General features: G+C 41.1%; 1 protein-coding gene across 1 annotated transcript; it reads right to left on the reverse strand.

Moving 5' to 3' along the window:
• Positions 1-3,588: 3,588 nt before the first annotated feature.
• On the reverse strand, positions 3,589-14,324 carry gtf2h4 (general transcription factor IIH, polypeptide 4). The gene is made up of 14 exons (XM_080863879.1): positions 13,845-14,324; positions 13,460-13,648; positions 13,264-13,368; positions 12,255-12,386; positions 11,553-11,735; positions 9,785-9,893; positions 7,708-7,776; positions 7,477-7,560; positions 6,809-6,965; positions 6,440-6,570; positions 5,631-5,678; positions 5,454-5,532; positions 4,590-4,651; positions 3,589-4,173 (listed from the first exon to the last, which is right to left on the reverse strand). Exons 2-14 carry the CDS (start codon positions 13,573-13,575, stop codon positions 4,063-4,065), a joined length of 1,386 nt encoding a protein of 461 aa, XP_080720005.1. The 5' UTR covers positions 13,576-13,648; positions 13,845-14,324; the 3' UTR covers positions 3,589-4,062.
• Between the last annotated feature and the right edge of the window lie 227 nt (positions 14,325-14,551).

Consider the following 14,551-nt stretch of genomic DNA (forward strand, 5'->3'; position numbering starts at 1 on the left):
CACATTACTAGTACAAACCAGCGCCTGACTAACGCTAGGCCAGCCAGTCACATGGCACCGACTATGGCACCCCACTACAGCCCACTCTTCCTTCTGCTGGTTTAATTCTTTTCACAATCGCAGTAATTTTTTAAAAATTACATTTGTATCATGATATTTAATATACATAGATATAATACTGGGTTAAATGTAACTTGGCTAACAATCTTTTGCGGGTTCAGAACAGAGGCGGAGCCAGACATTTGAAACACCCGGGGCTTAGCCCAAAGAGTAGTATGCATGTGGGATTTTTTTTTTTTTTTTTTTTTGGGGGGGGGGGGGGGGTGTAGAAATGACTGAAAGATTAATAGGCTCTGTTCAAAAAAGAATGACTTCATATAGGGAAAAATATATATCACATGTGCAGGACACCTTAAACTAGTTTTTTAATTAAGCAGCAAGGCAGAACAAGGTCAGGGCTGTATCAAGACACGAGGACTAAACCCCAATTCAACCAGACCCAGAACTGATCCAGAATTAAAACAGGACTACAACAGTTCAAAATCAGGACTACTGAAGACTTAACCAAGACAGAACCAGAATCAGAACTAGATGATAGCACTAAAAATCATCATAGACCTGCACTACACTTATTTTTTTAATTCTACCAAAGTCCACTATTTAGATTGAGAAAAGTTTATATAATTATTTAGCCTTGTTGTGCAAACAAGCCTGCAGAACTTAATAAATACAGAATTTGAAAAATAACAAACCTAAAAAGAAACACTAGGTACGAGATACATGAGGACCTATGATACGGTGATGCTTTTGGTAAACAACCATTTGACTAACATGTGTGTCTCACCTGCTCTTGTTCATCTGTTCTGTCCTCGTTCTCCTCTCTCCCTCTTTGTGCTGACAATCATCAAATATACAGTTGAAACCAGATATTTACTCTTCAGATAAAAACACTTTTTTAATTGTAACATCAAATCAGACTAAATGTTTATTTTTTTAGATTGATAAATATAAAAACATATTTGTTAACTTTAAGAGTAAAGAGAGAAACTATCTGTATTTCTTAATTGCAAATGGCACCAAATTGTATTCAAACTTGAGCCACATTTATGGAGCTCCACAGTTCTTTTCCTGGTGTTTTGGTTGACATCTCTTGATTTTTCCATGTCAAAGAAACAGGCTCTGTGTTTTGCCTTATATGCATCCACAGGTGTGCCACCAATTTACTCACATGGACTCTACTAACCTATCAGAAGCTTCTTCAGCTCAGAATGGAATCGTCTGGAGTTTTCTTATTAATTAACAATAAATTTAGTGTACATGTACTCCTAAATTTGATGAAAGTGATAAAAATAGCTGTCTCTCTTTATTCTGAAATTTAACTAATTCAAAATATATTTCAATATTTATCTAAAACAAAAATTTACTCTAAATTGATGTTGTACAGTAAAAATTTTTTATGTTTTCTCCCTAAAGTGTATGTAAATATCTGGTTACAAATGTGAATATCCTGCTGTGTACTGAAATCCCTCTTATTTTGCATAGAAATATACTGAACAACATACAAAGCATAATATATAAAATAACATTTACCTGAGTTTTTTCTTTGAAAGAACCCTCTAATGTCCATTCTTATATTTCAGTGCATTACTGAAACCGATTTAGTCGGGGAGGGTAAGAACTGAAAATATGAAATAAACACACGTAAGCTAAGACTCTCTAAAAAAAATAGCATTTGTTCAGCTTTTCATTTTGCCATTTGTTGATTCACTTGAAGAGCAAGTAACGTAATATTGGTCAAGTGATCAGTTTCATATCAATCTTTCGTGATGCACCGTCATATTTACATTATTTGTACGGTACGAATGATTTGCTTTGGTACCTGGTCAAACTTAAGCTCTCCTTAGTATGGCTGGCTCCGTCTCTCCAACAGCGCACTCACGGGCAGCAGCTGCCCCGCCCCCTCGCTCAGTCGCTTAGTGCCTGAGCTTGGATCATACCAATATCAGGGGGGGATTCACGCACAGTCGTAAATTCCCACAGTGTGCACTATGTGCTTCGAATATTGTGTGTACTTTTTGTTTTATACAGTTGTCAGCCAGGCATCTAACTATGAAAAAATTACACTCCAAAATACCCCGGGCTTCTGACAAAACAACCCGGGCTTAAGCCCCGTAAGCCACCCCCCCGCTCCGCCCCTGGTTCAGAACCTGCAGTGAATACTGCAGATGGTGGGCTGCATTATATTTATAACACATGTTTATTACTCACGTGTTCATGTGGAGTTAAATCAGATGTCATTTAACTGTACATCCTTTTATAGATCTTTTTAGGTTTCCATTGTAGCTCAAACATACAGGGGTCCAATAAGACAAAGCGTGTCTGGAAAGGGCGAAAAATAAAGAAAAAAATACCAATCTAATGTAATATCAGATTATACATGAAAGAAAACAGTTCATGGGCCCTTATATATGCCACGTAATCATCAGATTCTCCCTGAACAAACTTAAACCTTTAGATCAGATTGGGGCAATCACAGCCCTCTTTGTCAAATATCACCTTTACCTCAGAACATGGAAATTTGCTTTTGATTTGAAATTTGCTGTACACAAGTACAGCTTATTCTGGTATGTCACCACTTTGCCAAAATCAGGAAGAAGACCTAAATTGTCATCTTCAGATGAGAAGAAAATAGTTTGGATGCTCAAGAGCAACTCAGGAACCACTAAGGCTCAATCCTGCCATGAACTGGAAACTGCTGAACACCAGCATCACTTTCTATAGTGAAGTCAGTTTTGCATCAACATGGACTGAGGCTACCAATCAAGAACAAAGCCTTCCCAAAACCCCAGACTTTGACCCCATAGAAAATTTGTGGGCTAAGTTTAAAAGCAGAGAGAAAACCAACTGATTTAAAGAACTCAACCAATTCTGCCAAGAAGGGTTGTCCAATATCCAGAGGTGCCTGTGTGTATACTTTTGACTGTGTGGATGAGAGAAAATTCAAACTTGTGCACCTCATTCTTGTTTTTGAGTCACTGAAGATGTATGCTGTACAGTCATTCCCACACTGCAAAAGAAACTATTAAAAGACAAACGTTACCATGATATTCTTGCTCATGAGGAGTGCATTTTAACTTCTCATCAATTTCATTTACTCATACACACACATATCTACACAGTGTTTTTATCTATGCCTAGGCTCCTCTAACATTTTCATTCAATCACACTCACTAACTGGCACTATGGTGAACACACTGAAGGAAACTCAGGAGTTGCGATCCTCCTCAGGGAAGCAGGCTGGAGGGATCCATCAACCTTCCAACTGGTCCATGGCCTGGTCTAGCAAAATTCTAGTTAATCCTATCTGCTACTTCAAACTGGGAGCTACCACTAAGGTCATCTACTATATTTTACTGAATATGGATGAGTACTTCAAACAGCAATTACTTACAAGACACCATACTGTCCCAGTTAAACTTCCACAGCCACGAAAAAAAGCTGCTCTAGTGGCAATACCAACATAAAGATAAGTGTCTGTTGTTTCAAGCAGGTATTATGTGAAGTTAATTCAAAACATTATTGTGAAAATATAATTCAACAACTTTTATTCTGAACTCAAAAATATAAAAAGCCACAATCCTTATCCAGTGTGTACAGGGTGTCTTTGAGCCATGCATTTAGTTTTCAGGTCACAACACCAAACAGATCAATTAATAAAGTTGGCTTCTTACAAATTAATCTTCTGAGTTTGGTTCCATTATTGCTGTCAGCTTTTTCACTGTAACTCCACCAGTTATACGATTATTTACAGTGGCTGTTCCACAGTACTTTGTAGTACTTAGAGTCCAAAGGGTGTCTTCGAGAACTCAGTAATCAAAACCTGATTCTGAGTATAGGATACACACAGCTACTCAAAAAGGAAAGCATGAGCAGAAACTGTTCAGTTTAATACTCAGATGCTAGCATGTTGTAAAAAAATACAAAGTCATCTTCACTTTCCTATCGTACTAACAACGGTGATGGTAGTGGAAAGCAAGAAAAGCCACATTTCTCCTCCTCCGTTTACGTGTGAGATCGCTGACGTTTCCAGAACCTCTTGACCTCGCTGTGTCCCTGTGGTGTCACCACCATCACTCTGTGGGCCACATCCTGCCACACCAGACAGCCCAGGCCCTGCACCAGAACACCTTTGTTAGACACCAGCAGGCTACAAAGACAGTCTTGGCATTTGATGAACAGAAAAGTCATTAAAAAGATGTCCATCTGCTGTAACTACAACACGTCGATCGCATGGAATTATATGAATACATACAGTGAAAATATGGCACAACGTCACTGGCTCTTGTGCTGTAACACCAATACAGGAGTTATGTTTAATAAAATGTGTACTATTACAACTTGTTACGTTTTGTTGTACACCAGGACGTTCCATTATGAAGACATTATGAGCGTCTTGGAGCAGCAGGTACAAGCAATGCTGGAGACCTCAAAATCAAAGCAGCATATCCTAACTGACTAAGGATCCTTAAAAACATTACACAGTATATTAATCTGTTATGATTCTGGTATTAATATAAAAACAAACCAACCTGAGCTCTGTCTCGCAGAACCTCAAAGTCAGCCTGGGAGAGGAACTGGTTATAGAGCACACCTGAAGGAGAGAGAGAGAGAGAGAGAGACAGACAGACAGACACACAGACAGAGACAGACACACACACACACACACACACACACACACACACACACACACACACACACACAATCAGTTCTCTTCCTCTCTATCATAGTGTAGAGTTCATGCAATGAGAGTTACAGCTCAGCTATTTTGAAAGGTCTCTGTCAGCAGTCAGTCCAGCGTCACCAGGAAGAATCAAATGATGGTTCACAGACATTACATAGAGCGCCAAGGAACCACTCACTGATAAAAGTACATGTACACAGTCTGCTGTTTATTGCCACTTCATTAGATACACCTGTTACTTGTTAAGGCATATGACTAATCACTGAATCACATGGCAGCGACACAATGCATTTAGGCAACTAGGCATCATCAAGATGACCTGCTGAAGTGTGAACTGGGCATCATCAGAAAGAAGAAGAAGAAAGAACAGTGGATTAAAATAGCCTGACTGTTGGGATTGTCCTACACAAGCAATCTCATTTACAAAGAGCAGTCCAAAAAGGAGGAAACATTGAGTGAGCGACAGTTTGCAGGGAGATGTTTCACATCTAACAGGGAGGGCGGGTATTTTTCACTTTTACCACAGGTTTTAATGTGAAACTGAAAACAATATGTGAGAGCAGCAGACTACTTGTTAGCATGGCACGATTACTGATGCACGCCTGTAATTAGCACAGTGGATATGTACATTACAACAAATTTATGAAGACAAGAAATAAACAAGTAGTGTTAAGTGTTGTTTTGAACACACACACTTGATAAACATGCTCACCCTCTGTGAACTGCAGGCGATCTCTCTCCAGCTCCCACAGTCTGATCTGGTCTGTTATAGTTGGAGGCAGCACCGGGGTCTAAAAGCACAACAGAGGATGAGGATACTTTGCAGAGCGATTAACCTGTTCATTATTCATTTTACTAGACTGAACTGCAAAAAGAATCAATGCTGTACCCGAGTGAGCATGACAGGGTGAGCTCTGGTCCTCAGAAAATGGATAATCTGAACAGAAGAGAACACAAAATGTAAAAACTCAGCTCTGGAGCTCTGGAGCCAGTCGCCTTCAGAGGGACTAGACTCTGTCCCAGTCTGGACTTATCCACAGCGGGTGGGTATACTTGCACCGGCCCGGTTTGCTGTGGCATTTTGGATTTAAATAAATTGCCCGTGATTGTAAATGTAAGTTTTCTCTGTGGCCTGTCCGGGGTGTGCGCCGCTTCGTGCCCGACGCATCAATGTCAAAACAAGTGCACCCTCTTAAGGTTTTACACATCAGGACATTCTAAAAATAAAATGTTCCTTAATAGGGCTTCAATTAGATGAATCACAAAACTATGTGCCATTACTCATTTAACAAAAATGAATATACTGTTCGACAATTCGCTGCTCTGGATTCAGGTGTGCGTTAACACAAAATCAAGTAGGGAAAACATTTGATCCTGAAGTTGTTGCTGAAAAGTATTACTAAAAGTTTCCAAAGAGGAAATCAAAGGTTTATGTGAGCTAATTCTTTCATACATTTACTGAGTGTTCACTTTCTACTGTAACATCAGGCCATGTGACGAAGGTTACAGCTCTGTGGTGGCAATGCATACGGGAGTGCAAGTCTAATGTTCTATCATAATTACTTTCTGTGTTTGTTCCAATCTGTCTAATGTTCACAGTTTGTGTTTTTGCTGCGGCTCCATCAGTACAGGGGATTGGAGGATGGGAAAGATGAGAACTGAATTTTTAGTGTGTAAGTGAGCCCAGTGCAGCAGTACCTGCTGTGCAGTGATCCCGTTGGCGATAGCCTGTTGCACAGACTCCCTTGTCAGCTGAGCCACAACTACATTGGGGAAGCGGTAGAGCATTTCACTGAAGAGAGCCACCAGAGCAATCTGAAGTTCTGAATCTGTGAGAGTCACACAAACACAAGTCTGGACAGGTTCTGTATGATAGCTGTGCATCCTTTCAAATGAAACAAAGGGGAAAATTACACGAACAATTAGAGATGCTACTGTAAAACAGTTAAAGGAAGTCAGGGTCAAATTCTATGCGGTTTACAATGGAGCTTCAGCCATCCTGACACCCTCTTAATCAATGGTTACATAGTGACTAGATGTGAAAAGTCTTGAGGTGTTCACACATACTTGTGTAGGCATAGATACGATAATTGGTTTCCACCACAATGAAACCTGCATCTCCAGTACCAGGACTGGAAGCCAGGTTAGAGGAGGAGGAGCTGCTGGCGACTCCTGCAGCCAGAGTGATTGCCAGCCTGGTGGGATAATATCTCCTGGACTTCCTCTAAATAGCAGAAGATGGAAGCATTAAAAAACAACAACCAAAACCAGACTTCTAACTACTGATAGTGTTCTGGTAACTAACTCTATACAGATTTCAACCATTTTTAAGCATTTAGGTCATTTTGCCTTCCACAGCTCTTTGTGGTGACAGCGTAATCAAACCAGTCCAACCCTGCTACGTAACTGCACTAACTTGCACTGCAGTAGCAGCTAGCAAACCAGGTCTCACGTGCAATGGCTCTGTCAGTGTTGTACTCTAGTCCAGGACACACAGGTTTCAGTTTGAAGTGTTTATTGTAAGCTGTACTTAACCTTTTCCCTCTAACTGCCCAAATTTGTCAAACAGTAGGAATGATTCTACACTTTCTTATTTACACAAGAAAGAAAACCAATCCGAAGGAGAACAACAACTGGTTAAGTAAAATCAAGCCACAACCATTAAAGCTAGACCCATTCAAACAGCTAGTTGGGTTGTTTTTTTGCACACAAAGTAAGATTCTCAAGTAGCTCACCTTTCTTTGGAACACCAGTCCAAACTCTCGCAGGTGCTGCAGAAAAGTCAGTAATGACTCGCTCATACCCTCCACCGAGTAATCCTAGGGCACACAGGCAGCACGTTAAAGGAAGACCTGAGACCACCGTATTACAGCAAAGTTATATTGCTTTTTGCACACACCCCAGTAAAAATAATCAATTAAAAATGAATAAATAAGTCAAACAGATGCTAACTGCTGTGCACTCACTCTGCCCAGACTAGAGAAACTGAGCTGGAATAAGAATGACAAGATTTCCACCAGGTCCATCCCTCTGGACTACAAGACACAAAGTATGAGATATGAGTAGATCGGTTCAATTACACATTTAAGCATTTAATAACAAGCAAAGGAAAACAAATAAACTCCATCTTGGATCATTGCATGCACCACATGGCACTTTACACAGCAGGGCTGAGGTCTTACAACAGCAGTGAGATAAAGATTCGCTGATACGGAGTCATTTCTACAACCTCCTCGATCCTGAATGGACAGTTTCTTTTTGTGAGATCAACACTTTTGGTCCGTTTCAGGCTGGGGCTTCAGCTCTAACATTTTAATTCAACACAGAGGACACCGAGACACGTGTGATGCAGCACTGACAAAAAATGGAAAGCAGAAGATGTTTTCTTTGGGAGTAAGCAGGATGGACAGGATGAGAAATAAGGAACAGCTCATAGTAGGAGAGGATGGAGGGTGGATATGGTGGACAAAGGATGATGAAGATGGAGCTGCCAGGCAAGAAAAGGGGAAGCCTGAGAGGAGGTTCGTGCATGTAGGACATGCAGAGGGCTGGTGTGACAGACGAGGATGAACCACTGTGGAGAGCACTAAAGGGAGCAGCTGAAAGAAGAGGGGGATCTTGAACTATGGGCACAGATTTGATGTCCTCTTTTTAAATCTATATTAATGATGCATTCAACATTGATCCACAATTAAGAGGTGGCTCATAGCGTTTTTCTATAATTTACATAATTTGTATTTCTGTACGCCTGTCTGGTCCAGGTCACCCTTAAAAAAAGGTTTTTAATCTCAGTGGGATCTTCCTGTTTAAATAAAGGTTAAATAAAAAAAAATTAATTAATGACAATTTGTAGTCATTAATATTAGTCTAATGTAACCATAAATTATTGTCTTTTACGGCAAACTTACCAGCAGAGTGGTGTTTCTTGTTGGACATAACAGGAAACAAGTACAGCTCTGCACACTCTGCAGCTCTCTGAGTGTTTGCTTAACTGTTCATCGACACGGGTCGAGTATGTCCTCAGGTCGAGCTTTAGTTGCTAGGCAACTGACAACTAAAATCATTGGTGAATAAACACCTCAAGGACAGTCTTTCAACAAGCTTTACAAATGTATTTCTATCCATAATTACACTTTTAATTATGTTACATCAGGATTCATCCATCCGCTTCCGCTTATCCTTTTCAGGGTCGCTGGAGCCTATCCCAGCTGTCATAGGGCGAGAGGCGGGGTACACCCTGGACAGGTCGCCAGTCTGTCGCAGGGCTAACACACAGGGACAGACAACCATTCACACTCACATTCACTCGCACATTCACAGCTAGTGACAATTTGGATTATCCAATTAACCTATCCCCACAAGCTGCATGTCTTTGGACGGTGGGAGGAAGCCGGAGTACCCGGAGAGAACCCACGCAAACACGGGGAGAACATGCAAACTCCACACAGAAAGACCCCGGCCTGATGTTGGAATTGAACTCAGGACCTTCTTGCTGTGCGGCAACAGTGCTAACCACCGTGCCACCGTGCTGCCATCAGGATTCATTATTCACTTTAATCAACGTGGAGTGCGACAGGATGATTAATGATTAATTATGATTAAATGGGTCTGGTGACACGAAGAGCCTGATTGGTTCAGCTAAAGATGTTTTTCTTACTTCACAGGGAAATGATGGCTGATTGAGAGTGGGAACAAAATGAATTTACACGCTGATGTAAAGATGCTGCCCAGTTTTCATTGTTATTCACAACTGCCAAGTTTCACTTTGTCTCACAAATAGATTTCCATTCCCACACAGAGCTCAGCCCTTCAGGCCAGTATGTGCACTATATAGAGCAGATATCCTTAGAAAAGATTTCTGTGACCCAAAGTAGGGTTTTCAGTCCAGCCAGCGTCTGCAGCAGCTCGCATCGAGGACTAGAGCCCCGTCTGCCTGAACACGTGCTAGTCAGAGTAATGACAGGCTACAGACTCTAGAGGCTCAACGACCTGCTCGTCAAATCAGTTTAAACCTGATCAGGTTGAAGTAGTAGAGAGGCATACCTGAGCAGTTTTGAGGTACTGCAAGGTGAAGTACCATAGCTGAGAGGCTGTGTCCAGAAGGAGGAACTGGAAGCCAGCTGAGGTGATGTAGGGCGCCTCTCCTGCTTCACTGACAGTCGGAGAATAAATCAGGACAACATGAGATACAGCGCCGACATTACTCGCCAACAAACCCTCCCCCATGGCGAGTTTCTGTTAACGCCATGGAGATGAAAGAAAATTTATTTTAGCATAGTCTACTCTTTACTGTTACTTCTTTCATACAATGTTACAGCTGTCCACTTTGGATTTCCTCTTACTCAGGCGCACCCAACACGTTATTTACATTTGACCTGAGCTCACACAGGCTGCACACATCATCCCCCCCCAGCCTGAAGCCTTTCTTTGATGTTTTCTGGAAAAGTCTGACCTGGGCTTCCTTGTCTTGTACGGTTACAGTAACAATCTACAGCGTCAGTGGTTACTAATCGTAGAATCCATCAGGCTCGGCAGCTGGAAAACTCATACGTCATGTACAGGCAAAGTCACTGAATACAGACTAATTGAATTTACACTGCATGGGTGTGTCTAGCTTTAGGTGCCGCCTGACTCTACCCAGCAATTGAGCTAGAGTACTTGAGGCCAGAGAAAGGAGAGCTGCCAGAGAGCCTTTCTGGTTTTCAGCTAGTGAGCTGTGTGTGGTGACTGCTTACGACTGGTCTGTGAAGACGAGTGTGTGACTGGCCTTCTGTTTAGTGACCAACTTTGAGTGTTTCCTTTCTTTTGAAGGTGACAGTGGCTTGTTGTCTCTTTCAGTTTAATTAGTATGAAACAAAAATTAATAAAAACCTAATTTATCAATTTTGCCTTCATGTCTCTTTTTTATTACGTTCCCCCATCCCTTGGAGTTTCTAAAGCATAGGTGTCAAACTCTGGCCCGCAGCCTAATTACATTTGGCCCGCAAAGCCACACCAAATGACTATCAGAGCTGGCCTACTGGTATTATACAGTTAATATATATATATTGTTTAGTATAAAGCTTTGCTTGTTCCATATTCAGTTTTTCAGCAAAACGTGTTTGAGTCCATAAGAAAAGATTCATTCTTATATCTGGAGGAAGACTTTTTTTTTCAATAAATATTAGCGTTAGCCCGCGACTTTGTTCCAGTTTTGAATTTTGGCCCACTGTGTATTTGAGTTTGACACCCCTGTTCTAAAGGATATGAGTACCAATTCTTTTCCCCGCATTAAATAGTCCAATCACCATCAGACAACAGCCAGAGGATTCAAGCCACGTTTCATTCGTTTTTCAACACTGACTGTTTCATTGACTGCAGCCAAAGCAAACGCCCCAGGGCTACAAATAAAAACATGAGCACTTCTTTATAGAGAAAACCAACAACATCTCACAGTAACAACCATCACTGGCAAGAATGCAGATGTTTTTGACTGGAGCACATTATAATGCTGAATTTCATTTATATCACATGAGCTGTAAATGCAGATTTAAAAGTGTTTTAGAGTTTTTACTGTTACATTACTCTGGCCACTCTGCTTGCATTGCTCCGCAGTGCTCATATGGCACAAAGTACATTTGCAGATTTTTCATTAAAAAGTTCCTGATTTTTAATTTAAATGTACTTATTGTTTATAATGTTTGCACAGTCACATTTCACTGTGTTTTGTACTTGTACGACTATGCATGTGGCAAATAAACAATCTTGAATCTTCTTACTTTCATATACATTACATGTAAAATGTGAATGTGACATAAAGACTACTGCATACCTTTTCATGAGGCCTGCTTGAACCAAAAGCTGTGCCAGGTCCTGGCTGACAGCGCTGGGAGAACCCACCATAAACTGCAGGATGATCTCCCAGCGCTCCATAGCATAGCGGTCAAGACTCTCAATGTCTCGTGCATGGCGGTCAGGGCCCAGCGTGCTGCCCTCATCAGCCCAAGCTCGCCCCCTGTGTGTTGAAACAACAATGATTTGGCTCTCTTGGTTAATACTGGTCCTGCAGGAATGAAAGAAAGTGAAACCGAGCAGGTAACAGGTGACTTCACTGACTTAGTTTTGGGCCCAGTAACTGTTGTGGATAGGCGTAGCTTTGGGTCACGTGGTGTCGGTAACAGTAATAGTGATTGCTATATCATCTGTTCACGTCCCGAGGGAATTTTTGTGAATGAGTGGGCGATGGGGGAAGTCGACTTTTGCTGACCGCTCAAGCTTAGAATGTTTTTGATCAGTGTTTTTCTGGATTTTAAGGATTTGATAACAACTAAAGAAGTTTTTAATCTGGAACTTTGACTTACGTTTTGAACAACGGGCGCGTCAACATTATTCCCCTATTCAGCTGCTCGGCGACTCAAAGGCTTGACAGTCGCCAATAGTAACCATGTTTTCACTTTTCAAAGAACAGTTCCTAAAAGAGAGAGAGATGCTGCAGCCCCATGACTAATCGGTATTTTCACAGTGGCAGACGTACCCCCCGAGCAAAGCTGTCCTCAGGTTGTCTTTAAACACCGGATTTAAAATGTATCCCTGCAGACCACCCTGCAGCTGCTGACTGTGCCAGAGGCGGAGACCAGCCAACACTGAGACACATTCATCGTGGTCCCTGCAGGAGGAAGGCAAAGACAAAAAACAATGAACAGAACTGGTTATCACGTTGAAATGTGCAGTCCCCTGAAGATGTCAAAGACAAACTGCAAACACTGAAGAAAACTTATTTCCTGTTTCAGAGACACAGGGATGCTCCGCCATCCAAGGACAGAGCACACCTGACAGTTATCAATCACTTCATGAGGCAGACACAGGGTTGAACAGCGAGTCATGCAGTTAAATGATCTGCACCATGTGTTATGCTGGTCACCTGCCGCTCCAGAACCAAACATACAAAGGGGACAAAGAGCACAATGAAGAGAATAAATTTAAATCTACATTCAACCATTTAGGAAACACCTCTAAGCCACACACGAGGAACATAAAAGTGTAACAAACTTCTAATAAATTCATGGCAGTTACCATTATCTTGTTTTTAATATCTTCTGCTAAGCTGTTAATTGCTTCACAAACCAAACAGGCTGCTGACTCTTTGGCAACAATTCCTGCTCTCATTTTAGTCTCTGACAAATGTTTCAAATGAGTTTTAAACAATGAGGAAAAAAGTTTAAAAGCAGAAAACAAGGGCACTGACACAAGGCTGATATTTGAGGCATAAAAACAGGGGCTCTCCTGCTCAGACCTACCAGGCTGGGGTCATCAGCTGACAGGACCAGTGTGTTACAGAGCTATTTAGAAATTTACTGTGATTTTAATGAAAAAAACAAAACTTTGGAGTTTGTCGTGCATCAGCCACCAGTGATGTGCACCAAAGTTTAGCAGGTTGTTATTTTGCCCATGCTCTAACTCTTCTATTTTCATGAGAATCAGCAGAGTAGTTTTGTACTTGACTGACAACACAGCGGACAAACAGAACAACAGAGGCAACTTACTTCTGACTGTCTTTCTTTACCCACAATGCCACAGCTGCCTGGGGGAGAGGCTGATCCAGGAACAGCATGCGCATCACATAATTCTTTGCTAGAGAGGGGAGTTCCCTGTAAAATATCAAAACACATAAAAAAACAGGGAAGAAGATTCACTCAACACTTTCTATATAACAAAAAAGAACCAGTCACAGGCACGCACCTGTACACAGCCAGGCATGTCGCTGGGTGGTTGTAGAGTCTGTCCAAAATCTCCGGACTCAGCTCCTTCAGGTATTCATGCAGGTTCTTGCATTGCAGCTGGACACGCAGCTTCATGGTCTCCAGCAGCAAAGAGGAACTTCAGCAAACGCGGTAAAGCTACTTCATACCCACGAGGCTCCCAGATTTCCTTTAGAAACACAAAAATGTAAAATTGCTTCAGCCGTTTTGTCAGACACTGACAGTATCTGACGGAAGACTCCGTATTCTGTGGATCCAGCTTTATTTCTGCACATGTGTATTCTGCGTGTATAACTGGACTATAACCAGGACAGCTGAGCCACACAAAGCTACCACGTGAATACAAATATAAAAAGCTATTTTACCGTAAAGTAAACCGCCGTCTTCCTATAGATAAGTACTTGTGCTGTTCAAAGTAATTGTTATTGCTCGATAGCTTTCTCAGCTTTCTGAAGCGGCCATGTTTCCAGGTCATGTGACCTGAACAGGAAAGTTCTCATTGGTCGTTTTCTTCTTCTGTTGCTTTTAATTGAGATCGTACTATTAGAAGGGTGCTATGTCGCCGCCTGCTGCATTTAGTTTGGAAACGCTGACATCCGGGGAAATTTTTTAAAAAGATGCTGTAAAATTACAAAGTGGATTTGTATTGTGGTAAAACCTGTATTTTACGGAAGACTCGAGTCAAAATGTTGGACATTTTACAGTTTGCTGTTCTGTTCAACAGTGTTGTGTTATGCTGGGTTTTTTCTTCTTCTTCTTTTTCACAACCCAGTTATACAAATGAAGGCAGGCTGTATAATAAAACCACTCTCTGTATATTAAAGTACAGTTAGACAAGGATCTGGAATATGAACTGTTAATTACGCCCATCCTTGTGGACTAGTTTGTTTGTGGACTTAGTTTGTCTGTTTGTTATTTTATCTTGTGCTTTTGTTTTTATTGTTCTTTATTTTGTCTTTGTTCTATTACGTGTTTTATTCTATTGTTAAGTATCTTGAAAGACATTTTATAAATAAAATGTATTATTATTATTAGTAGTAGTAGTAGTAACTTTTTTATATAAGTTACTAGT

This window comes from Rhamphochromis sp. 'chilingali', assembly GCF_963969265.1.
Source record: "Rhamphochromis sp. 'chilingali' genome assembly, chromosome: 17".
Taxonomy (NCBI): domain Eukaryota; kingdom Metazoa; phylum Chordata; class Actinopteri; order Cichliformes; family Cichlidae; genus Rhamphochromis; species Rhamphochromis sp. 'chilingali'.